Here is a 21,935-nt window from a genome sequence, read left to right on the forward strand (position 1 = left end):
TGCAATGGGCTTGGGCTGGACTAATCCTGGCCCAATAGAGATGTAATTATAGTTTGCTCACTAATGGAGCCATAATACAAAGGATTTGAAATATATAACATATATTTACAAAGGCCCATTGGGCCAGCCCAAACATGATCACATTATAAGACTCGCGACAAACAGTTGCTTCAGTCTGGGTGTTACGATCCACGAGGAAGATTCGGGGGACAAGATCTGTCAGTGTAGTGGCAGCACTGTTTCCCAGGAACAGTGTACGCTCCATGCGTAACTTCTTGTTCATAGTTGAGGAGACCAACGTCTGTGTTTCTCGAGGACCTGTCAGCTTCAGGGAAGACCAAACTTTTCCTACCCGGACATCTTGTCCGGGTTCATTTACTAATGGCCCGGACCGTATGGACGGGGACACCTTGTCCGAGATCATTTTGGACGGGGACACCTTGGCCGGGATCATCTTGTCCGGGATCATTCTGGACGGGGACACCTTGGCCGGGATCATCTTGTCCGGGATCATTACTGATGGCCCGGACAATATGGACGGGGACACCTTGTCCGGGATCATCCTGGACGGGGACACCTTGGCCGGGATCATCTTGTCCGGGATCATTCTGGACGGGGACACCTTGGCCGGGATCATCTTGTCCGGGATCATTACTGATGGCCCGGACCATATGGACGGGGACACCTTGTCTGGGATCTTGGCCGGGATCATCTTGTCCGGGATCATTACTGATGGCCCGGACCATATGGACGGGGACACCTTGGCCAGGATCCTCTTGTCCGGGATCATTCTGGATGGGGACACCTTGGCCAGGATCATCTTGTCCGGGATCATCTTGTCCGGGATCATTCTTTGATGGCCCGGACCATATGGACGGGGACTATCATGACTTTCTTCCCTGTTCATTGGGCTCAGGGTGGGCCTGGATCTCTTTGAGGGAGCCCATGTACCCATCATGTCACGCCACGCGTCCCGGGGGAAAACACGGATAACATTTACCCCCCAAGTCTTCATCCATGTTTGCATGGTGGAGACTTGCTTTACTCTCCCGGATCAAATCCAAATATCCCGAGTAGGGATTTAGGCCTCCCAGACCATTCATGTCCGGGATGAGACTAGGCTTTGTGCCTTGTGTCCCATTTGGTTTTAAACCCCCCGGACCATTCATGTCGGGGATGGGACTGGGCGTTGTACCTCGTGTCCCATTTGGATTTGTACCCGCCCGGACCATTTAGGTCGGGGATGGGTTTGTACCCGCCCGGACCATTTAGGTTGGGGAAGGGTTTGTACCCGCCCGGACCATGTGGTGTCCGGGATGGGACTAGGCTTGGGCCTTGCGTCCCATTTGGGTTTGTACTCGCCCGGACCATTTAGGTCGGGGATGGGTTTGTACCCGCCCGGACCATGTGGTGTCCGGGATGGGACTAGGCTTGAGCCTTGCGTCCCATTTGGGTTTGTACCCGCCCAAACCATTTAGGTAGGGGATGGGTTTGTACCCGCCCGGACCATTTGGTGTCCGGGATGGGACTAGGCTTGGGCCTTGCGTCCTATTTGGGTTTTAAACCCCCCGGACCACCCATGTCGGGGATGGGTTTGTACTCGCCCGGACCATTTGGTGTCCGGGATGGGACTAGGCTTGGGCGTTGCGTCCCATTTGGGGTTGTACCCGCCCGGACCATTTAGGTCGAGGATGGGTTTGTACCCGCCCGGACCATTTGGTGTCCGGGATGGGACTAAGCTTGGGCCTTGCGTCCCATTTGGGTTTGTACACGCCCAGACCATTTAGGTCGGGGATGGGTTTGTACCCGCCCGGACCATTTAGGTCAGGGATGGGACTAGGCTTGGGCCTTGCGCCCCATTTGGGTTTGTACCCGCCCGGACCATTTGGTGTCCGGGATGGGACTAGGCTTGGGCCTTGCGTCCCATTTGGGTTTGTACCCGCCCGGGCCATTTAGGTCGGGGATGGGTTTGTACCCGCCTGGACCATTTGGTGTCCGGGATGGGACTAGGCTTGGGCCTCGCATCCCATTTTGGTTTTAAACCCCCCGGACCATTTAGGTCGGGGATGGGTTTGTACCCGCCCGGACCATTTGGTGTCCGGGATGGGACTAGGCTTGGGCCTTGCGTCCCATTTGGGTTTGTACCCGCCCGGACCATTTAGTTCGGGGATGGGTTTGTACCCGCCCGGACCATTTAGGTCGGGGATAGGTTTATACCCGCCCGGACCATTAGGTCGGGGATGGGTTTGTACCCGCCTGGACCATTTGGTGTTCGGGATGAGACTAAGCTTGGGCCTTGCGTCCCATTTAGGTTTGTACCCGCCCGGACCATTTAGGTCGGGGATGGGACTAGGCTTGGGCCTTGCGTCCCATTTGGGTTTGTACCCGCCCGGACCATTTAGTTCGGGGATGGGTTTGTACCCGCCCGGACCATTTAGGTCGGGGATGGGTTTGTACCCGCTCGGATCATTTAGGTCGGGGATGGGACTAGGCTTGGGCCCTGCGTCCCATTTGGGTTTGTACCCGCCCGGACCATTTGGTGTCCGGGAAGGGACTAGGCGTGGGCCTTGCGTCCCATTTGGGTTTGTACCCGCCCGAACCATTTAGGTCGGGGATGGGTTTGTACCCGCCAGGACCATTAGGTCGGGGATGGGTTTGTACCCGCCCAGACCATTTGGTGTCCGGGATGGGACTAAGCTTGGGCCTTGCGTCCCATTTGGGTTTGTACCCGCCCGGACCATTTAGGTCGGGGAAGGGTTTGTACCCGCCCGGACCATTTAGTGTCCGGGATGGGACTAAGCTTGGGCCTTGCGTCCCATTTGGGTTTGTACCCGCCCGGACCATTTAGTTCGGGGATGGGTTTGTACCCGCCCGGACCATTTAGGTCGGGGATGGGTTTGTACCTGCCCGGACCATTTAGGTCGGGGATGGGACTAGGCTTGGGCCTTGCGTCCCATTTGGGTTTGTACCCGCCCGGACCATTTGGTGTCCGGGAAGGGACTAGGCTTGGGCCTTGCGTCCCATTTGGGTTTGTACCCGCCCGGACCATTTAGGTCGGGGATGGGTTTGTACCCGCCCGGACCATTAGGTCGGGGATGGGTTTGTACCCGCCCAGACCATTTGGTGTCCGGGATGGGACTAAGCTTGGGCCTTGCGTCCCAATTGGGTTTGTACCCGCCCGGACCATTTAGGTCGGGGAAGGGTTTGTACCCGCCCGGACCATTTAGTGTCCGGGATGGGACTAAGATTGGGCCTTGCGTCCCATTTGGGTTTGTACCCGCCCGGACCATTTAGGTCGGGGATGGGTTTGTACCCGCCCGGACCATTAGGTCGGGGATGGGTTTTGTAATGCCCCGGATTCCCTATTATGGTTAACGGCTGGATTTGTAGGCCGGGAGGGCCATAATTGTTTAATTAAGCCATTTAATGTGTTTATGCACGTTTATGAGAATTATATTATAATATAATGTTAATTGTATGCATGTCGGTGATATATGTTGAGACCACATTATGATGTGGGTTTGTTCGAGCTGTTCGACATGAGACGATCGTAGAGTATTGATTAGCGGTTTAGTCACAACAGGTTTAAGTGTCGGGACTTGGGTTGAGTCTCGGGGTGATTTTGATGATTAGAGCGTTACCGGGAGATAAAGGGTAACGGGAGGTGAGTTAATGGTGTTTATGGTTTTTGAGAATAGCGGGAATTGGAGAGCGTTAATTATGATTAACGAGTTAGAAGGAAAGTACCAAAAATGCCCTTGGGAGTCTTTAGAAACCATTAATTGACCTAGGGGTAAAATGGACATTTCACCCCTAAGATAGATATATCATTTGTTGGCTGAAGGAAATGATGGAAAAACAGAGTATACTTTAGAAGTTCTCCCGTACCTTCTTTTCTTCATTTTTCTTTGTGGTTTTTGAGCCAACTTTGAGGATTCTAGCTTGGGAAGCAAGCCTTGGGAGTTTGGGAGTGTGTTCCACGATTGAAGAGCTTCATAAGCCAAGCTTTGGGTAAGTTTTTGACCATGGTTTTCTCTGGTTTGCTCTGTTTTGGTTTTACTTTACAGTTGAGATTTCTAGGGTGAATTCATGGTTTTTGTTGGGAGTTTTGGCTAGGGTTCCCATGCTTGTGATGTTTGGGATGTGTTGGGATGGTTTTTGGGTTTATTTGGCATCAAGAATAGGCTTTGGAAGCTTGGAGATTGAGTTAGAAACGAAGGAGATGAAGAAGGTCGGTTCAGGGATGTTTTGGGCTGGAGGTAGCGCTACAGCGCCCACCCTAGGGCGCTCTAGCACTCCTCAGGAGACTTTTTGGCTTTTGGGAGGTTCTGAGTAGAGCGCTGTGGCGCTAGGGGTTGAGCGCTGTAGCGCTACCCTGTTCCTTCCAAACCCCGTTTTGAGTGTTTTTAAGGGTTTTTGACTTGGGGTTTCAATCCTTAAGGCCCGGGATCGATTCTACTCACCGTGTGGGCATGTTTCGAGGTCCCGAGGGTGGTGCTTAGGTTAAGACCCTATTATTGTGGATTCTCATTAATGGAGGTTATAATTGGTTGTGATTAGGTAACCGTTAAGGAGCTAAAAGACCGATCGTTCTCAGGGGTCGTCTTTATTATACTTCTCGCTCGAACTTGAGGTAAGAAAACAGTGTATGGATACAGTTGCACCCTGTACAGGTATATGATATGCATGGTTTGATATTGAGGCATGTTGGTTGATATATGTGAACGTGGATTGCATATTAAATGCTAATGAATGCTGATTACCTGTTCAAGACACTGACTAGTCAGGGACCGACTCTAAAGTCGACGATCACGCATTGAATGGCTCTATGGCATTAATGCGGGACCGACCCTAAGGTCGAAGAACTTATAAGCGCTTGCCTGGTTTACGACCAGATGACTATAGCCAAGGTGTATGACCCCGGTGACCGTTTGTCACGTGGCTAAGGGACGTTGTCCACAGTTTCGACTCTAGAGTCGTGAGGAAGGTTATGTTGGTGACCAATCACCATGCACCTGTCCTGAACAAACTTATGAACGAAACACTTATCGATTAAGCCCTGGTGACCCTATTGTCATATGGCTAGAGGGAGCGATGCTCATTATTGTGACTTTCGGCTATTGTCACCTATTTGTTGGACTGATAGTCCTGGATGATTATTATGATCGTTGCTGATATTATATCGTATTTTATTGTGTTTTCTTGCTGGGCCTTGGCTCATGGGTGATATGTGGTGCAGGTAAAGGAAAGGAAAAGCTTGGCCAGCCTTGAGTGGAGAGCTTGGGCGACGTTGTGTACATACAGGGCCGCTTGACCGCCACGGTCAAGGAGTTCTCAGAGGGACTAGGGGTTTACCCTATTTTTGCCGCTTAGGCCGGCGGGGATTGTAAATTTGGAACTGTAGCTACTCTTTTGTATCACGAACCACTTGTAAATATTTTGAAAGGTTCATGAGCAGTTTATTTACTTAATGAAAAGTACCCTTTCCTTTTTACTGATTTTTCCACCTTAACCTGATAATAACACTTAGATCACGTTTTTAACCAAAGGACTCGGGTAGCGGGTCAAATTTCCGGTTCACCGTAACTGTTCTGGGGTAACCAGGGCGTTACAGGTTTGTACCCGCCCAGACCATTTGGTGTCCGGGATGGGACTAAGCTTGGGTCTTGCGTCCTATTTGGGTTTGTACCCGCCCGGACCATTTAGGTCGGGGAAGGGTTGGTACCCGCCTGGACCATTTAGTGTCCGGGATGGGACTAAGCTTGGGCCTTGCGTCCCATTTGGGTTTGTACCCGCCCGGACCATTTAGGTCGGGGATGGGTTTGTACCCGCTCGGACCATTTAGGTCAGGGATGGGACTAGGCTTGGGCCTTGCGTCCCATTTGGGTTTGTACCCGCCTGGACCATTTGGTGTCCGGGAAGGGACTAGGCTTGGGCCTTGCGTCCCATTTGGGTTTGTTCCCTCCCGGACCATTTAGGTCGGGGATGGGTTTGTACCCGCCCGGACCATTAGGTCGGGGATGGGTTTATACCCGCCCAGACCATTTGGTGTCCGGGATGGGACTAAGCTTGGGCCTTGCGTCCCAATTGGGTTTGTACCCGCCCGGACCATTTAGTGTCCGGGATGGGACTAAGATTGGGCCTTGCGTCCCATTTGGGTTTGTACCCGCCCGGACCATTTAGGTCGGGGATGGGTTTGTACCCGCCCGGACCATTAGGTCGGGGATGGGTTTGTACCCGCCCTGACCATTTAGGTCGGGGATGGGTTTGTACCCGCCCAGACCATTTGGTGTCTGGGATGGGACTAAGCTTGGTCCTTGCGTCCCATTTGGATTTGTACTCGCCCGGACCATTTAGGCGGGGAAGGGTTTGTACCCGCCCGGACCATTTAGGTCGGGGATGGGACTAGGCTTGGGCCTTGCGTCCCATTTGGGTTTGTACCCGCCCGGACCATTTAGTTCGGGGATGGGTTTGTACCCGCCCGGACCATTTAGGTCGGGGATGGGTTTGTACCCGCCCGGACCATTTAGGTCGGGGATGGGACTAGGCTTAGGCCTTGCGTCCCATTTGCAAAGTAATGGGAATCGTCAGGCAGAGGGCCCTAATGAAGGTGCATCCTCAGGTTGGTCTTGAAGGAATGGTTGACTGGGCACTGGTTCTTCATTTCCTTGCTGTTGTCGGTGAGCAAGATCAAACACAACATGCCTTGTGTTCACCATTGTTGCAGATGTTCAAGATCAACTCAAGCTTTCTTCAGCTCTCAATGAAAGCACCAAACTGTTAACCGAGTTTTTCGGCAACTATAATTATGAAAGGATTTCGAAAATGCAAACATGATTTTTACGTGGTTGGGGCGTTAATGAGCCTTAGTCCACGAGTCATTTGTATTAGAGCTTAGAGAGATTTTGACAATGGAGTTTTCTGCAAATTTGAGCAGAGTAATCGCTTACAAGCCAACCCTTCGGATCCCCCCTACTGTGCACAACTGGCACTATTTATAGGCAGTCTTGTGCAATGGGCTTGGGCTGGACTAATCCTGGCCCAATAGAGATGTAATTATAGTTTGCTCACTAATGGAGCCATAATACAAAGGATTTGAAATATATAACATATATTTACAAAGGCCCATTGGGCCAGCCCAAACATGATCACATTATAAGACTCGCGACAAACAGTTTCTTCAGTCTGGGTGTTACGATCCACGAGGAAGATTCGGGGGACAAGATCTATCAGTGTAGTGGCAGCACTGTTTCCCAGGAACAGTGTACGCTCCATGCGTAACTTCTTGTTCATAGTTGAGGAGACCAACGTCTGTGTTTCTCGAGGACCTGTCAGCTTCAGGGAAGACCAAACTTTTCCTACCCGGACATCTTGTTCGGGTTCATTTACTAATGGCCCGGACCATATGGACGGGGACACCTTGTCCGAGATCATTTTGGACGGGGACACCTTGGCCGGGATCATCTTGTCCGGGATCATTCTGGACGGGGACACCTTGGCCGGGATCATCTTGTCCGGGATCATTACTGATGGCCCGGACCATATGGACGGGGACACCTTGTCTGGGATCATCCTTGACGGGGACACCTTGGCCGGGATCATCTTGTCCGGGATCATTCTGGACGGGGACACCTTGGCCGGGATCATCTTGTCCGGGATCATTACTGATGGCCCGGACCATATGGACGGGGACACCTTGTCTGGGATCATCTTGTCCGGGATCATTCTGGACGGGGACACCTTGGCTGGGATCATCTTGTCGGGGATCATTACTGATGGGCCAGACCATATGGACGGGGACACCTTGTCTGGGATCTTGGCCGGGATCATCTTGTCCGGGATCATTACTGATGGCCCGGACCATATGGACGGGGACACCTTGTCCGGGATCATTACTGATGGCCTGGACCATATGGACGGGGACACCTTGGCCAGGATCCTCTTGTCCGGGATCATTCTGGACGGTGACACCTTGGCCAGGATCATCTTGTCCGGGATCATCTTGTCCGAGATCATTCTTTGATGGCCCGGACCATATGGACGGGGACTATCATGACTTTCTTCCCTGTTCATTGGGCTCAGGGTGGGCCTGGATCTCTTTGAGGGAGCCCATGTACCCATCATGTCACGCCACGCGTCCCGGGGGAAAACAGGGATAACAATAGCATATAGTTAGTTTTGTATATTATTTTTTATCAAACAATATTTTTTTGAAAAAGTTATTAAATAAAAAAGTACTAAATTCACATAATGTGTCTGCCTCGACATCCAAACCAACAAAGTATTAGAAGAAGTATTCCATATAATAAATGCAGCAAAATCAATTAAATAATTACATAACACAATATTTTAAATCCTAGCCTTACATGACTTCCTATTGTGCCCACTACCACCACATCTGCTACACTTACGTGGCTTGACAATCTTTTCCCCACGTGAAGCATAGCGATTTGTCTTTCGCCTTCCCACTTTTTGTTTCCTGGGCCTTCCTACAGGGATTTTCTCAACGGGGACGCCGACAACCGTATCTCTGATGTGATCAGGGATTACCCATTCATCCTCGTTCCCAACAGGGTAAATAGTATCTTTATAAGTGTCATTCAATGCCTCGATTCTATAGTAAGGGGAACACAATGAGTAAATGTTTATGCTTCTTTTTCTGGCTGCAGCAAAAGCATGTACACAGGGTATCCCAATGGTTTGGAACATGCCACAAGAGCATGATTTTGTGGCCAAGTTCACCTCACCATCACCATTACCATCGACCACAAGAAATTCGTGATGACCAAGGACTTCGACATCTAAAAAAATTTCTTTATCACCTATTTGCTTCAAATCCTTTTCCATCTCAGGTGATAAAACAGTTGTTGCTTTTGCAGCTTTTTCACGTCTATCTGCAAACCAAGACTGAAGAGTGAATCTTATGAATTCAAGAAAAGTGGCGACTGGAAAGCTCCTTGCCTCCTTGGTCTTATTGTTAAAGCTTTCTGCGTAGTTACTCGTCATGATATTGTATTGGTTACCAAGAAAATAAGCGCTACTCCACCTTTCAAAGCCAATTCCCTCTAGATATTGAGCAATGTGCGGATCAATTACCTTAATCTTGTCAAAGAACTTGTGAAATCCCGTTCTTCGAAATGCGTACGCTGCACACCCCATGATGTCTTGTACGTGGTCAGTTTTGAATTTTGCCAGAACATTCATACAGATATGATGGTAACATGCATCGTGATACACATCTGGGAACACAAGCTCCAAAGCATGATTAATGCTTTTATGCATGTCCGATACAAAAGCAAGGTTCTCAACGTCCCCTATGGCTTCCTTCAATTTTCTCATGGAATAAGTCCAAGAGTTATGGTTCTCACTGTCCACCAATGCAAACGCAATTGGAAACAACTGGTTGTTTGCATCCAACGCAACAACACAGAGCATGTGGCCACCATACTTATTCTTCAAGCATGTGCCATCCACACAAATTACAGGATGACAGTACTGGAAACCATGCCTAGAAACACCGAGGGAAAAGAAGCAATACAAGAAACGACCATCTTCTGCTACAAAATCAGTAATTGTACCTAGGTTCTTATGCTCCAATTGACACAGGTATCCAGGTAACTTGGAGTATGATTCCTCAGGTGTCCCTCTGACATACATAAGAGCCTTTTCTCTGCATCTCCACGCCTTCTCATAGCTCATTTCGACCCCAAAATGGTGCTTCATGTCCTCCCTTATGTTGTTTGCCATGTACCGAGTACCATCGGTAGAAAATTTCCTCTTGATTAGGTGCCTAACAACCCACGGTGATGCTTGATGGTGGTCCTTATCTCGAATTTCTTGTGAGCAAGTGTGTACTTCGTTGTATACAGTAATCTCGAACATTTCAGATCACATTTTTTTCTTACCCCTCAATCTCCAACCACAATCAGGATCCTTGCAGGTAATGTACCACACATCAGTCCTAGATTTCTTCACCATAAACTCAAAATTATTCTTCATCGCAAATATGGATGCTTTGGTTTTCAATTCAAGCTTGTTCTGAAAGAACTTCCCAAGGTGCAATTCTCCTGAAGCTTTGCTGGTTGAGGAATGATGTTGATGTGAGGCCTCTATATCCTCTTTGGTGAACATGGGAGCACTCCATGTTCTACGATCTTCACCTAAGTCCAATAGAGAACTCCATCTAAAACAATCATCGGTTCTACTTGGACCTGGACGACTACTGCTGGTCCCAGGTGTTTGCCGTCTTCTATTCTGCGCTCCTCATCTACCATAACATCTGAACTCTGTGTTGGAAAATCTGCCCTAACATCTGGCCCACCAAGATCTGTTGCATCAGCAACAAGATCGTCGTTGACATAAGGTTCGTAGCCATAGGGATCGTATTCCGCCGTGTCATGCACATATGACGGATCTCTAACCGGGATATCATCATGGACTATGACATCTGGATTTGTCTCGGGAACACATGTTCCAACGTCACCTTGAGTTCCTTTGAAACCATGACATGGAGGAGAAATGTTCTCTTCAAATCGAACTTCTTTATTAACGCTAGCAGAAGCCGATGCATTTCTTACACCTCCCTTCTTAATCAATGTCACACATAGAGGAATGAGCTTCTCTACAGATTTCGATGCTAACCCAATGAATGCACGCACATGCCTATCATTTTTTATAACGGTAGGTTTGACAGATTGTGATAGGCATGTGTACGGGACCTCAATTTTCAAGTCATGCACACATTTATCCACTTCAAGCTCATCGTACAAAATGTCAAGCAGTTGCTCATATGTCACACCCTTCTCCACGGGCAGAACTTGATTTTCAGCATCTCTGAAAATCCAATCCCTATTTTTGAGTTCTCAAACACCATTGAATGCAACAAAAAAACAAAAAAAAAGGTCAAAAAGTTAAACTACAACATAAAACAGAAAATATCGATTTCTATCGATATATGTCGAGTCCTATCGAGGTCACACATATCGAGTTTTATCGAGTACAGTCGAGGACTATCGAGGCAAACAATCCAATAAAATTCTTATACACCTATCGAGTTTTATCGAGTACAATCGAGGACTATTGAGGTAAACAATCCAATTAAACTCTTATACACCTATCGAGTTTTATCGAGTACAATCGAGTTATTAAATCCAATTAAACTCTTATACACCTATCGAGTTTTATCGAGTACAATCGATGACCATTGAGGTATTACCATCCTAACACTATCGAGGCACGTCGAGGACCATCGAGCCAGCATGCATGCAACACATCGAGACCTATCGAGTTTCATCGAAACTCATCGAGGCAGGAAAAAAATCCAGAAAAAAACGCACGAAATATCCAAAATTCATTCCAACAGTGAAAAATTGCAATAAAACATGAATGCATACACATATTTGTTCGAAATAAGACAAGTAATGTAACCAGACAAGTTTCCTCACTACATATAACAAATATATACTTACACATACGATTTTTTCCCCTAGATCGGAAATCCAAAATGAAGTTTCTTGACTTGAAAGGACTCACAACTTGCCCCTAGATCCGAAATGCAAATTAATGGTGGCTGGCTTTTTTTGTGTGTACAAGAGTTTGAGAGATAGAGAGAGAAAACATAAGAGATAGAGAGTGAAGACTATGAGAAAAAGAGAGGGAAAATTATGTCAATGGTATTTTGGGTAGTAACGTCATTAGTAGCACCAAAACAAGAGTTATATAATGATAGGGTATTTTTTAAATGTAGTGTCACTTATTGCATTAAAACTCAAATTTCCCATTAGTTATAGCTCAGATGAAACGTTGATTCTTTAGATTCATCTGAACTAGCTTTTATGAAGTCCCTTTCTATCTTACCCTTCTCTTTCTGATAGCCTTTAGGCTATAGCTTCATTTGCTCGGATTAATTTTTCTCTATTATAGCTCGGGTGGTGATTTCATCTTGTGGTACATGGTCTTTTCTTTGGGCCTTAATATTTTCGGCAAACATATGATTTTTTAAAAAAAATAATATATAAAAGAAGTATTACTCAAAAAAAAAAATGTAAATATTTATATATTTTATTTAACTTTGTATGTTGTCTCATTGTTTGTTTAGACTATGCATTTCGACAAATTAGTTTTTAGATCTTGTATTTGTAAAATGGTTCAAATAGACTACTAAACATAATTTTAGTCAAAATTTTTTGAACTAAAATCATAAATAATTCACAACAATTTATAACAAAAGCACAATCATTTTGCCTAAAAAATGTGTTCTCATATTTTATTTTTTTCATCAAAATTGGGTTTATGAGTCTATTTAAAATATTTTAGAAAATACTAGGTTTAAAAAGTAATTTATCAAAACACATTGTCAAAATAAGTAAAGTAATAAAACATAGAATCCAAAAATATATAAACTCATAAGAGTATGGATTTAATGTATGGGTAAATTTTGCTTGAATTATTTTTAAAAGTCATACTGGTTTTTTTTAATACACTAAAAAAGTATATGATTTATCTAATTAATATATTTATATATATGAATAGACTTTGTTGTTTTTGTTTATATTAGGTGTAATGCACGTTTACTTAATTTTATTAAGTTTTTATGATTGTCATATAAATTTTAAATAAATAAATAATATTATTTATAAAAGAATGACATAAACATATTAAAATAAAAATTAACTAAAACATTGTTTATGATTTTAAAATAATAATAATAATATTACAATAACATTTTAGATCACAAGCTACAGTTATTAAAAGAGAAATGTTATTTTAGTTTTTTATGTAGTTATACAGTCATACTATTTGTACACACGACACTTGTATATAATATATTTATAATGTTTATTGTTATTTAATATGAATATATATTTATATAAGTTAGATTAAGTAATAAAAAAATAATATGTTTTTTTTTAAATGTAAATGATAAAAATTTTAATAAAAATTAAGATTATGTATTATATATTATTATAATAGTGATATTTTATAACATTTAAATTTATATTAATATAATTATTAAATATTTAGTTTTATACTAAATATTATTATAATAATGATATTTTAAAATATTTAAATTTATATTAATAAAATTACTAAAAATTTATTTTACCAAACTTTTATAATAATTGGGATTATATATTATATATTATAGGAAACACTTCAGACAACATTTTGTCTGCACCAATGTTATTGAATATCAGCCGTCCACGTGTCAGATTTAAAATCTGAGTCAAAGGAAAGGGTTGGTACACGACAAATTATGCACCCTCCCACGCTAGACAATTTTTGTTTTATTAATTAATTGTTTCTATACCAGTTATATGAGAGAGAAAATTGACGAGAAGAGAAGAGAAAATTGCTAAGTGACCAACACCATAAGTCTTCACATACTGTAATTTAATGGGAATAGTAAGATTATTTTGACAATTTTAGCGTGAAATGACTCATACTCAATTAGTAGGCAATTAGGGGGGGGGGGATTGGAATCGAAGAAAAACGGTTTAATCCAGAACTCAGCATTTGCATATCAGGTGTTTGATGTTTTGCCCAAGAGAGTCTCTTCGTATCTAAGTTTGATAATCAAGGTCTCAAAAATGTTCTTAAGGAGAGGAATTGCCTTTGCGTTGAAGGTGAAACCCAAGTTTATGTCATCCGCTTGGAGTTCTTTCTCCAAAGCCTCCTCCTCTTTGGTTCTGGACGAGAAAAGTGAATTAGCTCATACTAATCGTTCTAGTAATCTTCATCTTTCTCCATTGTTCCCTGATTCAAAACCTCATATTGGTGGTTATGACATTGAGCTCGTGGATGATTCCTCTTGGCAACTTTCATCAGGTTTGGCCCAAGCTTGGCGAACAAGGGAAGAACCTGCAACCATAAGGGTTGGTGACTTTGGTGTTAGCAATTCACCACTTGATGAAGCTGACCCTGATTTGGATGATATTGATAATTTAAGAATCCGTGGCGGCCTTTTTTACAAGATCGATCGCGATTCAAAAGAATTTGAAGAGTACAGTTTTGACTTCCATCGTAGGAAGAAATCGTCCAAGAGAAAAGATGATCCTAAGGAGAGCAAAAGGAAGCAGAATGATTCAAAAGGACTCAGGGACAACCTATCTCCTTCTAAGAAAAAGTGTGATCTAGAAGAAAATAAGAGGAAGCAAAATGGTTCAGAAGAAGCATTAAGAAACACCCAATCTCGAAATCTGGCCTCCAAATCTGAAGATTTTCCCAAAGTAATGAAAAACAGGTCTGGTGTTACTGCATTGGATCAAACGGACACTACTTACATTGAGAAGAAGAAGTTGAGGAATCCCACTTATAATCAGCTTACAGGTCCTTACCATGAACCCTTCTGCTTGGACATTTTTATATCAAATGCTTCTGTTCGTGCCTGCATTGTTCATCGCGCCACTAGTAAGGTTGTGGTTGTGGCACATTCAATATCAAAGGACATGAAGTTTGATTTGGCTTCGACTAGAAATTCAACTGCTTGCTCTGCTGTAGGGTCAGTTCTGGCTCAGAGAGCTTTGGCTGATGATATACATGATGTAGTTTATACACCAAGGAAAGGAGACAAGTTGGAGGGTAAGCTTGGCCTTGTGCTTCAATCAATCATTGACAATGGCATTAATGTAAAGGTGAAAATTAAGCAAAGGAACCCCAAGAAATCGGGTCCTCCCATCTGTAGATTCCGACCGTAAAGGTAAAGATTTAACTAGTACATTGTTTGTATTAGAAATGATTTGTTTCGTTTTGGTACACCCTCAATCGAACTTAGCTTATTAGATTTCTTGCATGTAATATTTCTTAATTAAATATCGTTTGTTTTCGTCTTATCATGTATAGCGTTGTCACATTACAATGAGACTCGGATTGAGATTCTTAACCTCACACAACAAACATGATAAATTTAAAAAATATCATAAAAAACTGATACTTGTTATTATATCAAAATATCCAACTTTAACAATGCAACCCCAATTTAAACAAGCACCATCAAAACTACTACACAACCCAAGATCTCAGTTTTAGTCATTAGCCGTAGCCAGTTGAAGGGAAAGCAGCTCCTCTTCCGGGATGAGCCTAATATGGCAATCCGAAGTCGGATAAGCGGCGCACAACAATGCGTAGCCGCGCTCCACCACATCGTCACTCAGCATACCGTCATTCTGATCAACCGAGCCGCTCAAGAGCTTAGCAGGGCAAGTCATGCAGACCCCGAGCTTGCAGTCATGGGGCACTGAAAGGCCCGAGTCCAAGGCCTTGGAGAGTATGGTCTCGTCCGGGTCAACCTCCAGCTCGGTGGATTGGTTATCGTGCTCCACCACCACTTTGTAGGATCGTACTGTCAAGGAGGAGCGGCGTGAGGTGGGAATGGTTCTCTGCCGGAGATGCAGCTCAAAGCCTCCGGTGAATGGTTTGGTGGGGTGTCTTTGTCTCGGCGGAAGAAGGGAAGGAGATGGAGTGAAGTGAAGTGTGGCCATGGTCGGAATTGAATTGAATTGAATGCCTTTTTCTCGGTGAGAGCTCTGTTTCAAGGTTTGTGGTATTTGGGTGGATAAGATTTTTTACCATTTTGTAATCCTTAATGGGCCGCAGAATGTAACACTTGGGCCTATGGAGTAATATGTCAAAATATTTTTTTTATTTTTACTGTTTTAGAATTTTTTTTAAATATGATTTTTTATTTTAAAAATACAAAATTTTAATCTTCAAAATATAATCTTTGTATCTTATATCGAATATATACTAAATAAATAATACAAATATCTATATATATCGATATAAAAAATGTGTATTTAACAAATATCTATATAAAAAATGTGTATTTAACGAATTTTTTCTTCAATTTTAATGAAATATTCTAAATATTTAATAGAATATATTTTTAAAACAATTAAAAATAAATATTTATTAATTATATTAATATAAATTCAAATTTGATAAAATATCATTATTATAGTAATATATAATACAAATATTTAATGATTATATTAATATAAATTTAAATATTATAAATTATTTTTATTATAATATATAACTTATAATCTATATTTTTATCAAAATTTTGGTAGAATAAAAATTTAGTAATTATATTAATATAAATTCAAATATCATAAAATATTATTATTATAAGATATAATGTATAATCCTAATTTTTATAAAATTTTGGTAGAATAAAAATTTAGTAATTATATTAATATAAATTCAAATATTATTATAATAATAATATTTAATAAAAAATTAGATATTTAATAATTATATTAATATAAATTCAAATGTTATAAAATATTATTATTATAATAATATACAATATATAATCTTTATTTTTATTAAATTTTTTATCATTTATATTTAAAAAGAAAATATGTTATTGTTAATTACTTATTCTAACTTGTATAAATATATATTAATATTAAATAACAACAAAAATTATAAATACATTATATATGTAAGTGTCGAATGTGTACAAATAGTATGGTTGTGTAACTACATAAAAAAATTAGAATATCATTTTTTTTTATCTAGAATAAGCAAACTTCTTCTCAAATTATTGATGTCTGACTTGAATAATATCATAAATATTTTGTACTTTAAATAGGGTAGTTTGTGATAAAAAAAGTTATCATATTAATATATATTTTTAAAATAATCATAAAGAATGTTTTAGTTAATTTTTCTTTTAATATGTTGATGTCATTCTTTTATATATAATATTATTTATTTATTTAAAATTTATATGACAATCATAAAAATTTAATAAAACTAAACAAACGTGCATTGCACCGTTGCATGTTGCTTGCATCTAATATACTTTATACATACCAAAAATCGTAAAAATAAAAAATAAATCATATATATTTTGAGGAAATTACACTCTCTATGCATTTTTTCATTTAATTATTTATATAGGAATTTCAATTTGTTAATGTTTATATGTTTTTTTTTCAATTTTTTTTAAGTATATGGCTTATAGATTCTCGTATAAATGTATAAGTTAACAAATAAGCCATAGTATTTTACATAATTAAGTTGTATTTTTTTATAAGTCTGGTTACAATCAATATATATATATATAAACAATTCAAAATATACAGTGAATACATATTATATTTAAATATATATATATATACATATATTAATTATGTTTACTATATACAAACCATAAACATATATAACCATTGTAAAATATACGATTGTATACATATTTTTTTTGTGTGTATATATATTATTATTACTGAAAAGAAGGTGATCCATAATGTGTTTGTTGTACATGCATATATATATATATATATACACACACAATTTTTTTTTTTGAGTAATTAGGAGCAAAATACCTTTCGTGTTTGGTAACATTTAAAAAAATTAGTTTTTTATTTAATTAATTAAAATTTTGACAATGAAACATAAAATAGTGTTTGGTAACTCTATTTTTATTAATTTTTTTTAAAATTTTTAATTAAAATTCATTAAATTTTGAAAATAAAATTTTTTTACTTTTAAATTTTTTTTAAACAGTTTTTGACTTTTCATTTTTTTTTATTCTATTCTTCAAATCAACCCCTCATTTTGTATTGTTAAACAAAAAAAATAAAAGTTATCAAACACATTTCTTATTTTTTGTTTTTAAAAACAAAAAACAAAAATAGTTACCAAACATATTTTTATTTTTTAAAAATAAAGAAACAAAAACAAAAATAATATTTCTATTTTTGTGTTTAAAAAATTCAAAAGCAAAATTTTTACCAAACACAACCTTTATCTTTACATTTTGCTACATTTAACTCCCTATTTTTTTTCCCGCCAGCAATACCTCCCAATTCTCTATTCTGTTAACAAATCTATAGTCCCCGTTAGTTTTTGCTATTAACTGTCAGCGAAGACACACGTGACTGTCTCTTATTCGTCCACATCATAATTAATTGATTATTTATTTTAAAGATTTATTAAAGAGTATTTAAATGAATTAAAATTTTAAAAAATCAATTTACTTTAAAAAAAAATAAAAACCCAATTTATTAAAAACTAAGTTTGTTTAAATCAAAGAAAAAAAAATTCTAAACCTAAAAATTGGATCAACAGTGAAGGAGATTACTCCCTCCCGTTCTTCACTTTTTTACACCTCCCATTTTTCTTTTTGCAGGTTGGTCGCCACCCATGAAGATCTAGGTGACTAGGGCGGTGGAGAGGAATGGGCGGCAAGATCTGGGAAGCGACGGGGGATCTGAGATGGGGTGGTGGGATATGTACGAGGGGGATCTGAGATGGGGGGGGGGGGGGGGGGGGGTCTGAGAAGGGGCGGTGGGATCTGGTGCTTCATCGATGTTGGCAAGGTGGAGGTGGTGGCGCAAGGCATCTGAGTTCACGGACAGATGGTGTTGGTGGTGGCGCAAGGCATCTGAGTTCGTGGGCAGGTGGTTGTGTTGGGCGGGATTTTCATTTTTTGAGTTTGCAGATTTGGGTATGGAGGAAGGGTCATTATCTAATTTTTTTTTTCTTTTGAAAAATCTAATGGAAGCTTGATGTTGATGTTGGTGAAGATTATGAGATTCCTTAGTATAGGGGATTGATGATGATGATGATGATGGTAGAATTAGGGTTTTTTTTTAAGTTTTATTTTTATTAAAGAACTAAATTGATTTAAAATTAGTTTTAATATTATGAATTATGATGTGGACGAATAAGAGACAACCGCCTGTGTCATCACTGACAGTTAACAACAAAATCTAACAGGGACTGCAAATTTGCTAACAAAATAAGGGATTGAGAGGAATTGCCAGCGAAAAAAAGAATAGGGGGTTAAGTGTAGCAAAATGTAAAGATAAGAGAGTTTTGTTGCTAATTACTCTTTTTTTTTTTATATACTAATCAAGGTAAGAGATTGTAGCACATTGTAGTTTTGATATTATTTAAAAAATTTAAATAGAGAACAAATCTAATATAAGGTGAAAATAAGAAATATAGATATGTATAATTGTAACACAATATTAAGTTATTTAGTTATAAAATTAAAAATTGGAGCAATAAAACATGGCTAAATAAGAAGTATAGATATGTATAATTGTAACACAATATCAAGTTATTAAATTACAAAACTAAAAATTGGAGCAATAAAACATGACCGAATCTTTTATAATTTCCATAGAAATTTAAACTTTATGTACTTATTAAATTTTCTTATAAAATCAATTAGGCATAATAGAAATAGTGTAATAATGTTAGAAATGACACAAAATTTATGCAAAAACTTTACACATAAAAATGTGTAACTAATACTATTTTTTTTAACAATACTTTTAACAGCTCATATTGATATGACTATTTAGGTTTTTTACCCCCTGAACTATTACCACTACCGTATCGTGCCCCCTAATTTTTTCAGGCCGTTAAAAATTCCCCCCGAAATATTCACAGTAATGTAAAGAAGGACTTCCGTTAACTTTCAACACATGCGGCTAACAGAAGGCTGACATGGCTGTTTATATGTTGATGTGTCTTGGCCATGTCAGCGCCATGTGTGTAATTTTAAAATTAAAAAAAATCTATAATCATATTAAAAATTAGTGAATTAAACACTAAAAAATAGAATTAATAAATTAAACTATTTTTTATACATTAAAAAAAATAAAAACTATATTTAAAAACAATAAAATTATACACATGACGCTGACATGGCCAAGACACATCAGCATGTAATGAGCCATGTCAGCATTCTGTGTTGAAAGTTAACGAAAGTTCTTCTTTACATTACTGTGAATATTTCGGGGAGAATTTTTAATGGCCTGAAAAAATTAGGGGGCACGATACGGTAGTGGTAATAGTTCGGGGGGTAAAAAACCTAAATAGCCTATTGATATAATATGTATCTTAAACCATACAAATTTATATGTCACTTGAATAATATGTATTTTTTGTATATAAAAAATATATATGCCCAGCATTATGCTAAAATTAATTACATATTATTGTGTTTAAATTTAACAATTTAATTATTTCACAAATGATTTCAATATTAGTTCATTATTGTGTTATTGAAATATATTTAATAATTTTTGTTTAAATTTGTGTTTGCTAATTAGTGCTAATTTTATTTTTTATATTATAGATTATGTAATTTGTAATGGTATTTTTATTTTAAAATATTAGTTTTTAATTATTCAAATAGTATATTTAATTAAGTAATTAGAATTAAAAAAACTAAGATTTTTATACTATGTTTTTATTTCAACTTGTGCTTTTCAATTAGTGTTAATTTATTTTTTGTATTCTACATTATGTAATGTTATTTTTATTCTAAATTATTAGTTCTTTTTTATTTTATAGTTGATCTTAGTTAATTATAATTGTTACCATATTAATAATAATGACAATAATTAAATAAATATAAATAAAAAATAAAAAATACATATTATATGTTCAATCATACATATTCATCATTTAATATATATATTTTAAATTTAGTGCTATTTTTTATTTTTATATCATGAATTATGTAATTTGGAATGTTATTTTTATTTTAAAATATTAGTTTTTAATTATTCAAATAGTATATTAAATTAGTTAATTAGAATTAAAAAAATTAAGATTTAATTCTATATTTTTATTTCAACTTGTGCTTTTCAAGTGTTAATTTATTTTTTGTATTTTACATTATGTAATGTTATTTTTATTCTAAATTATTAGTTTTTTTTATTTCATAGTTGATCTTAGTTAATTATAATTATTAACATATTAATAATAATGACAATAATTAAATAACTATAAATTAAAAAATTAAAAATTTTAAAAATACATATTATATGTTCAATCATACATATTCATCATTTAATATATATTTTAAATATAGTTAATCAATTATGTATATTTAAATATAAATCATAGTTAATTGTATTTATGTTGATATTAGGTACAAAATGCCAAAATAACTTCACTAATCAATAATAACAAGAGGACAAAATAACTTGACCAAACTCATACTTTTATATATATGTTATAGATAATTTTTGGGAAGCTTTATCTTCTTAATAAATTATTATATATGAATGAATAATTCTATATGGATATATATATAAAGAAAAATTGGGTTTGATTCCTTATTCCTTTTTGCTTTCGTTTTTTTTTATTTCTCTACATTGAAATTTTTGCATTTGATGTTATAATTGATTCTACTGAAAATGATCTCTGGATCTTCATATTTTTACCTATGTGCACGAATGAGAGACAATATATTATATAATGTCATGTATGGTTAATGGAGAAGCTAGTTTGAATGTGTATATGTTCACTATTTATAAATAAATAAATGCAAACATATTCTACTAAGAAACTTTAATACATTGTTAACATTGGTCTTAGTACATCATTAAAGTTTAATTATCTTATAATTAATGCCTATATATTTTTTGTGTAGAGACACTAATATAAGAATATTAAGGAAAAGAACATAATAACTAACTTTATAAATATTTATTTTCAATTTAATGTTATTTATTTTGCTTTAAACAAATTCTTAATGATTGATTTTATGCTATCCAATATTAATCTAAAAGAATCGAGGCCAATAATCAATTTTTGGGTTGAATTTAAATATGAAATTATTTTTTTTTATTTTCGAAAACTTGAAATCCTAATACAATAAAGAAAAGTGAAATTGGTTACAATTTTTTTAGTTTGAGAACTATAACTAGTTACAGTTCTGCAATTTTTTTTTTCTTTTAGTTTTGGAGTTGTAACCGGTTACAATTTTTTTTAGTTTGAGAACTATAACTAGTTACAATTATGCAAAGTTTGAGAACTATAACTAGTAGAATTCTGCGAAAGTTTTTACCTTTTATTTTTAGAGTTGTAACTAATTACAAATTTTTTTAGTTTGAGTACTATAGTTACAATTTTGTGAAGTTTAAGAACTATAACTAGTTATAATTCTACGAAATTTTTTA

General features: G+C 38.0%; 2 protein-coding genes across 2 annotated transcripts; one reads left to right on the top strand and one right to left on the bottom strand.

Moving 5' to 3' along the window:
• Window positions 1–13,227: 13,227 nt before the first annotated feature.
• Window positions 13,228–15,123, top strand: LOC133819175 (uncharacterized). Its single transcript, XM_062252355.1, has 2 exons — window positions 13,228–14,698; window positions 14,842–15,123. The coding sequence occupies exon 1, from the start codon at window positions 13,590–13,592 to the stop codon at window positions 14,694–14,696; it is 1,107 nt and encodes a 368-aa protein (XP_062108339.1). The 5' UTR covers window positions 13,228–13,589; the 3' UTR covers window positions 14,697–14,698; window positions 14,842–15,123.
• LOC133819176 (ferredoxin C 1, chloroplastic) lies at window positions 14,914–15,541 on the bottom strand. Its single transcript, XM_062252356.1, has one exon. The coding sequence runs from the start codon at window positions 15,477–15,479 to the stop codon at window positions 15,024–15,026; it is 456 nt and encodes a 151-aa protein (XP_062108340.1). The 5' UTR covers window positions 15,480–15,541; the 3' UTR covers window positions 14,914–15,023.
• Window positions 15,542–21,935: the final 6,394 nt, after the last annotated feature.

Source organism: Humulus lupulus, chromosome 2 (assembly GCF_963169125.1).
Source record: "Humulus lupulus chromosome 2, drHumLupu1.1, whole genome shotgun sequence".
Lineage (NCBI taxonomy): Eukaryota > Viridiplantae > Streptophyta > Magnoliopsida > Rosales > Cannabaceae > Humulus > Humulus lupulus.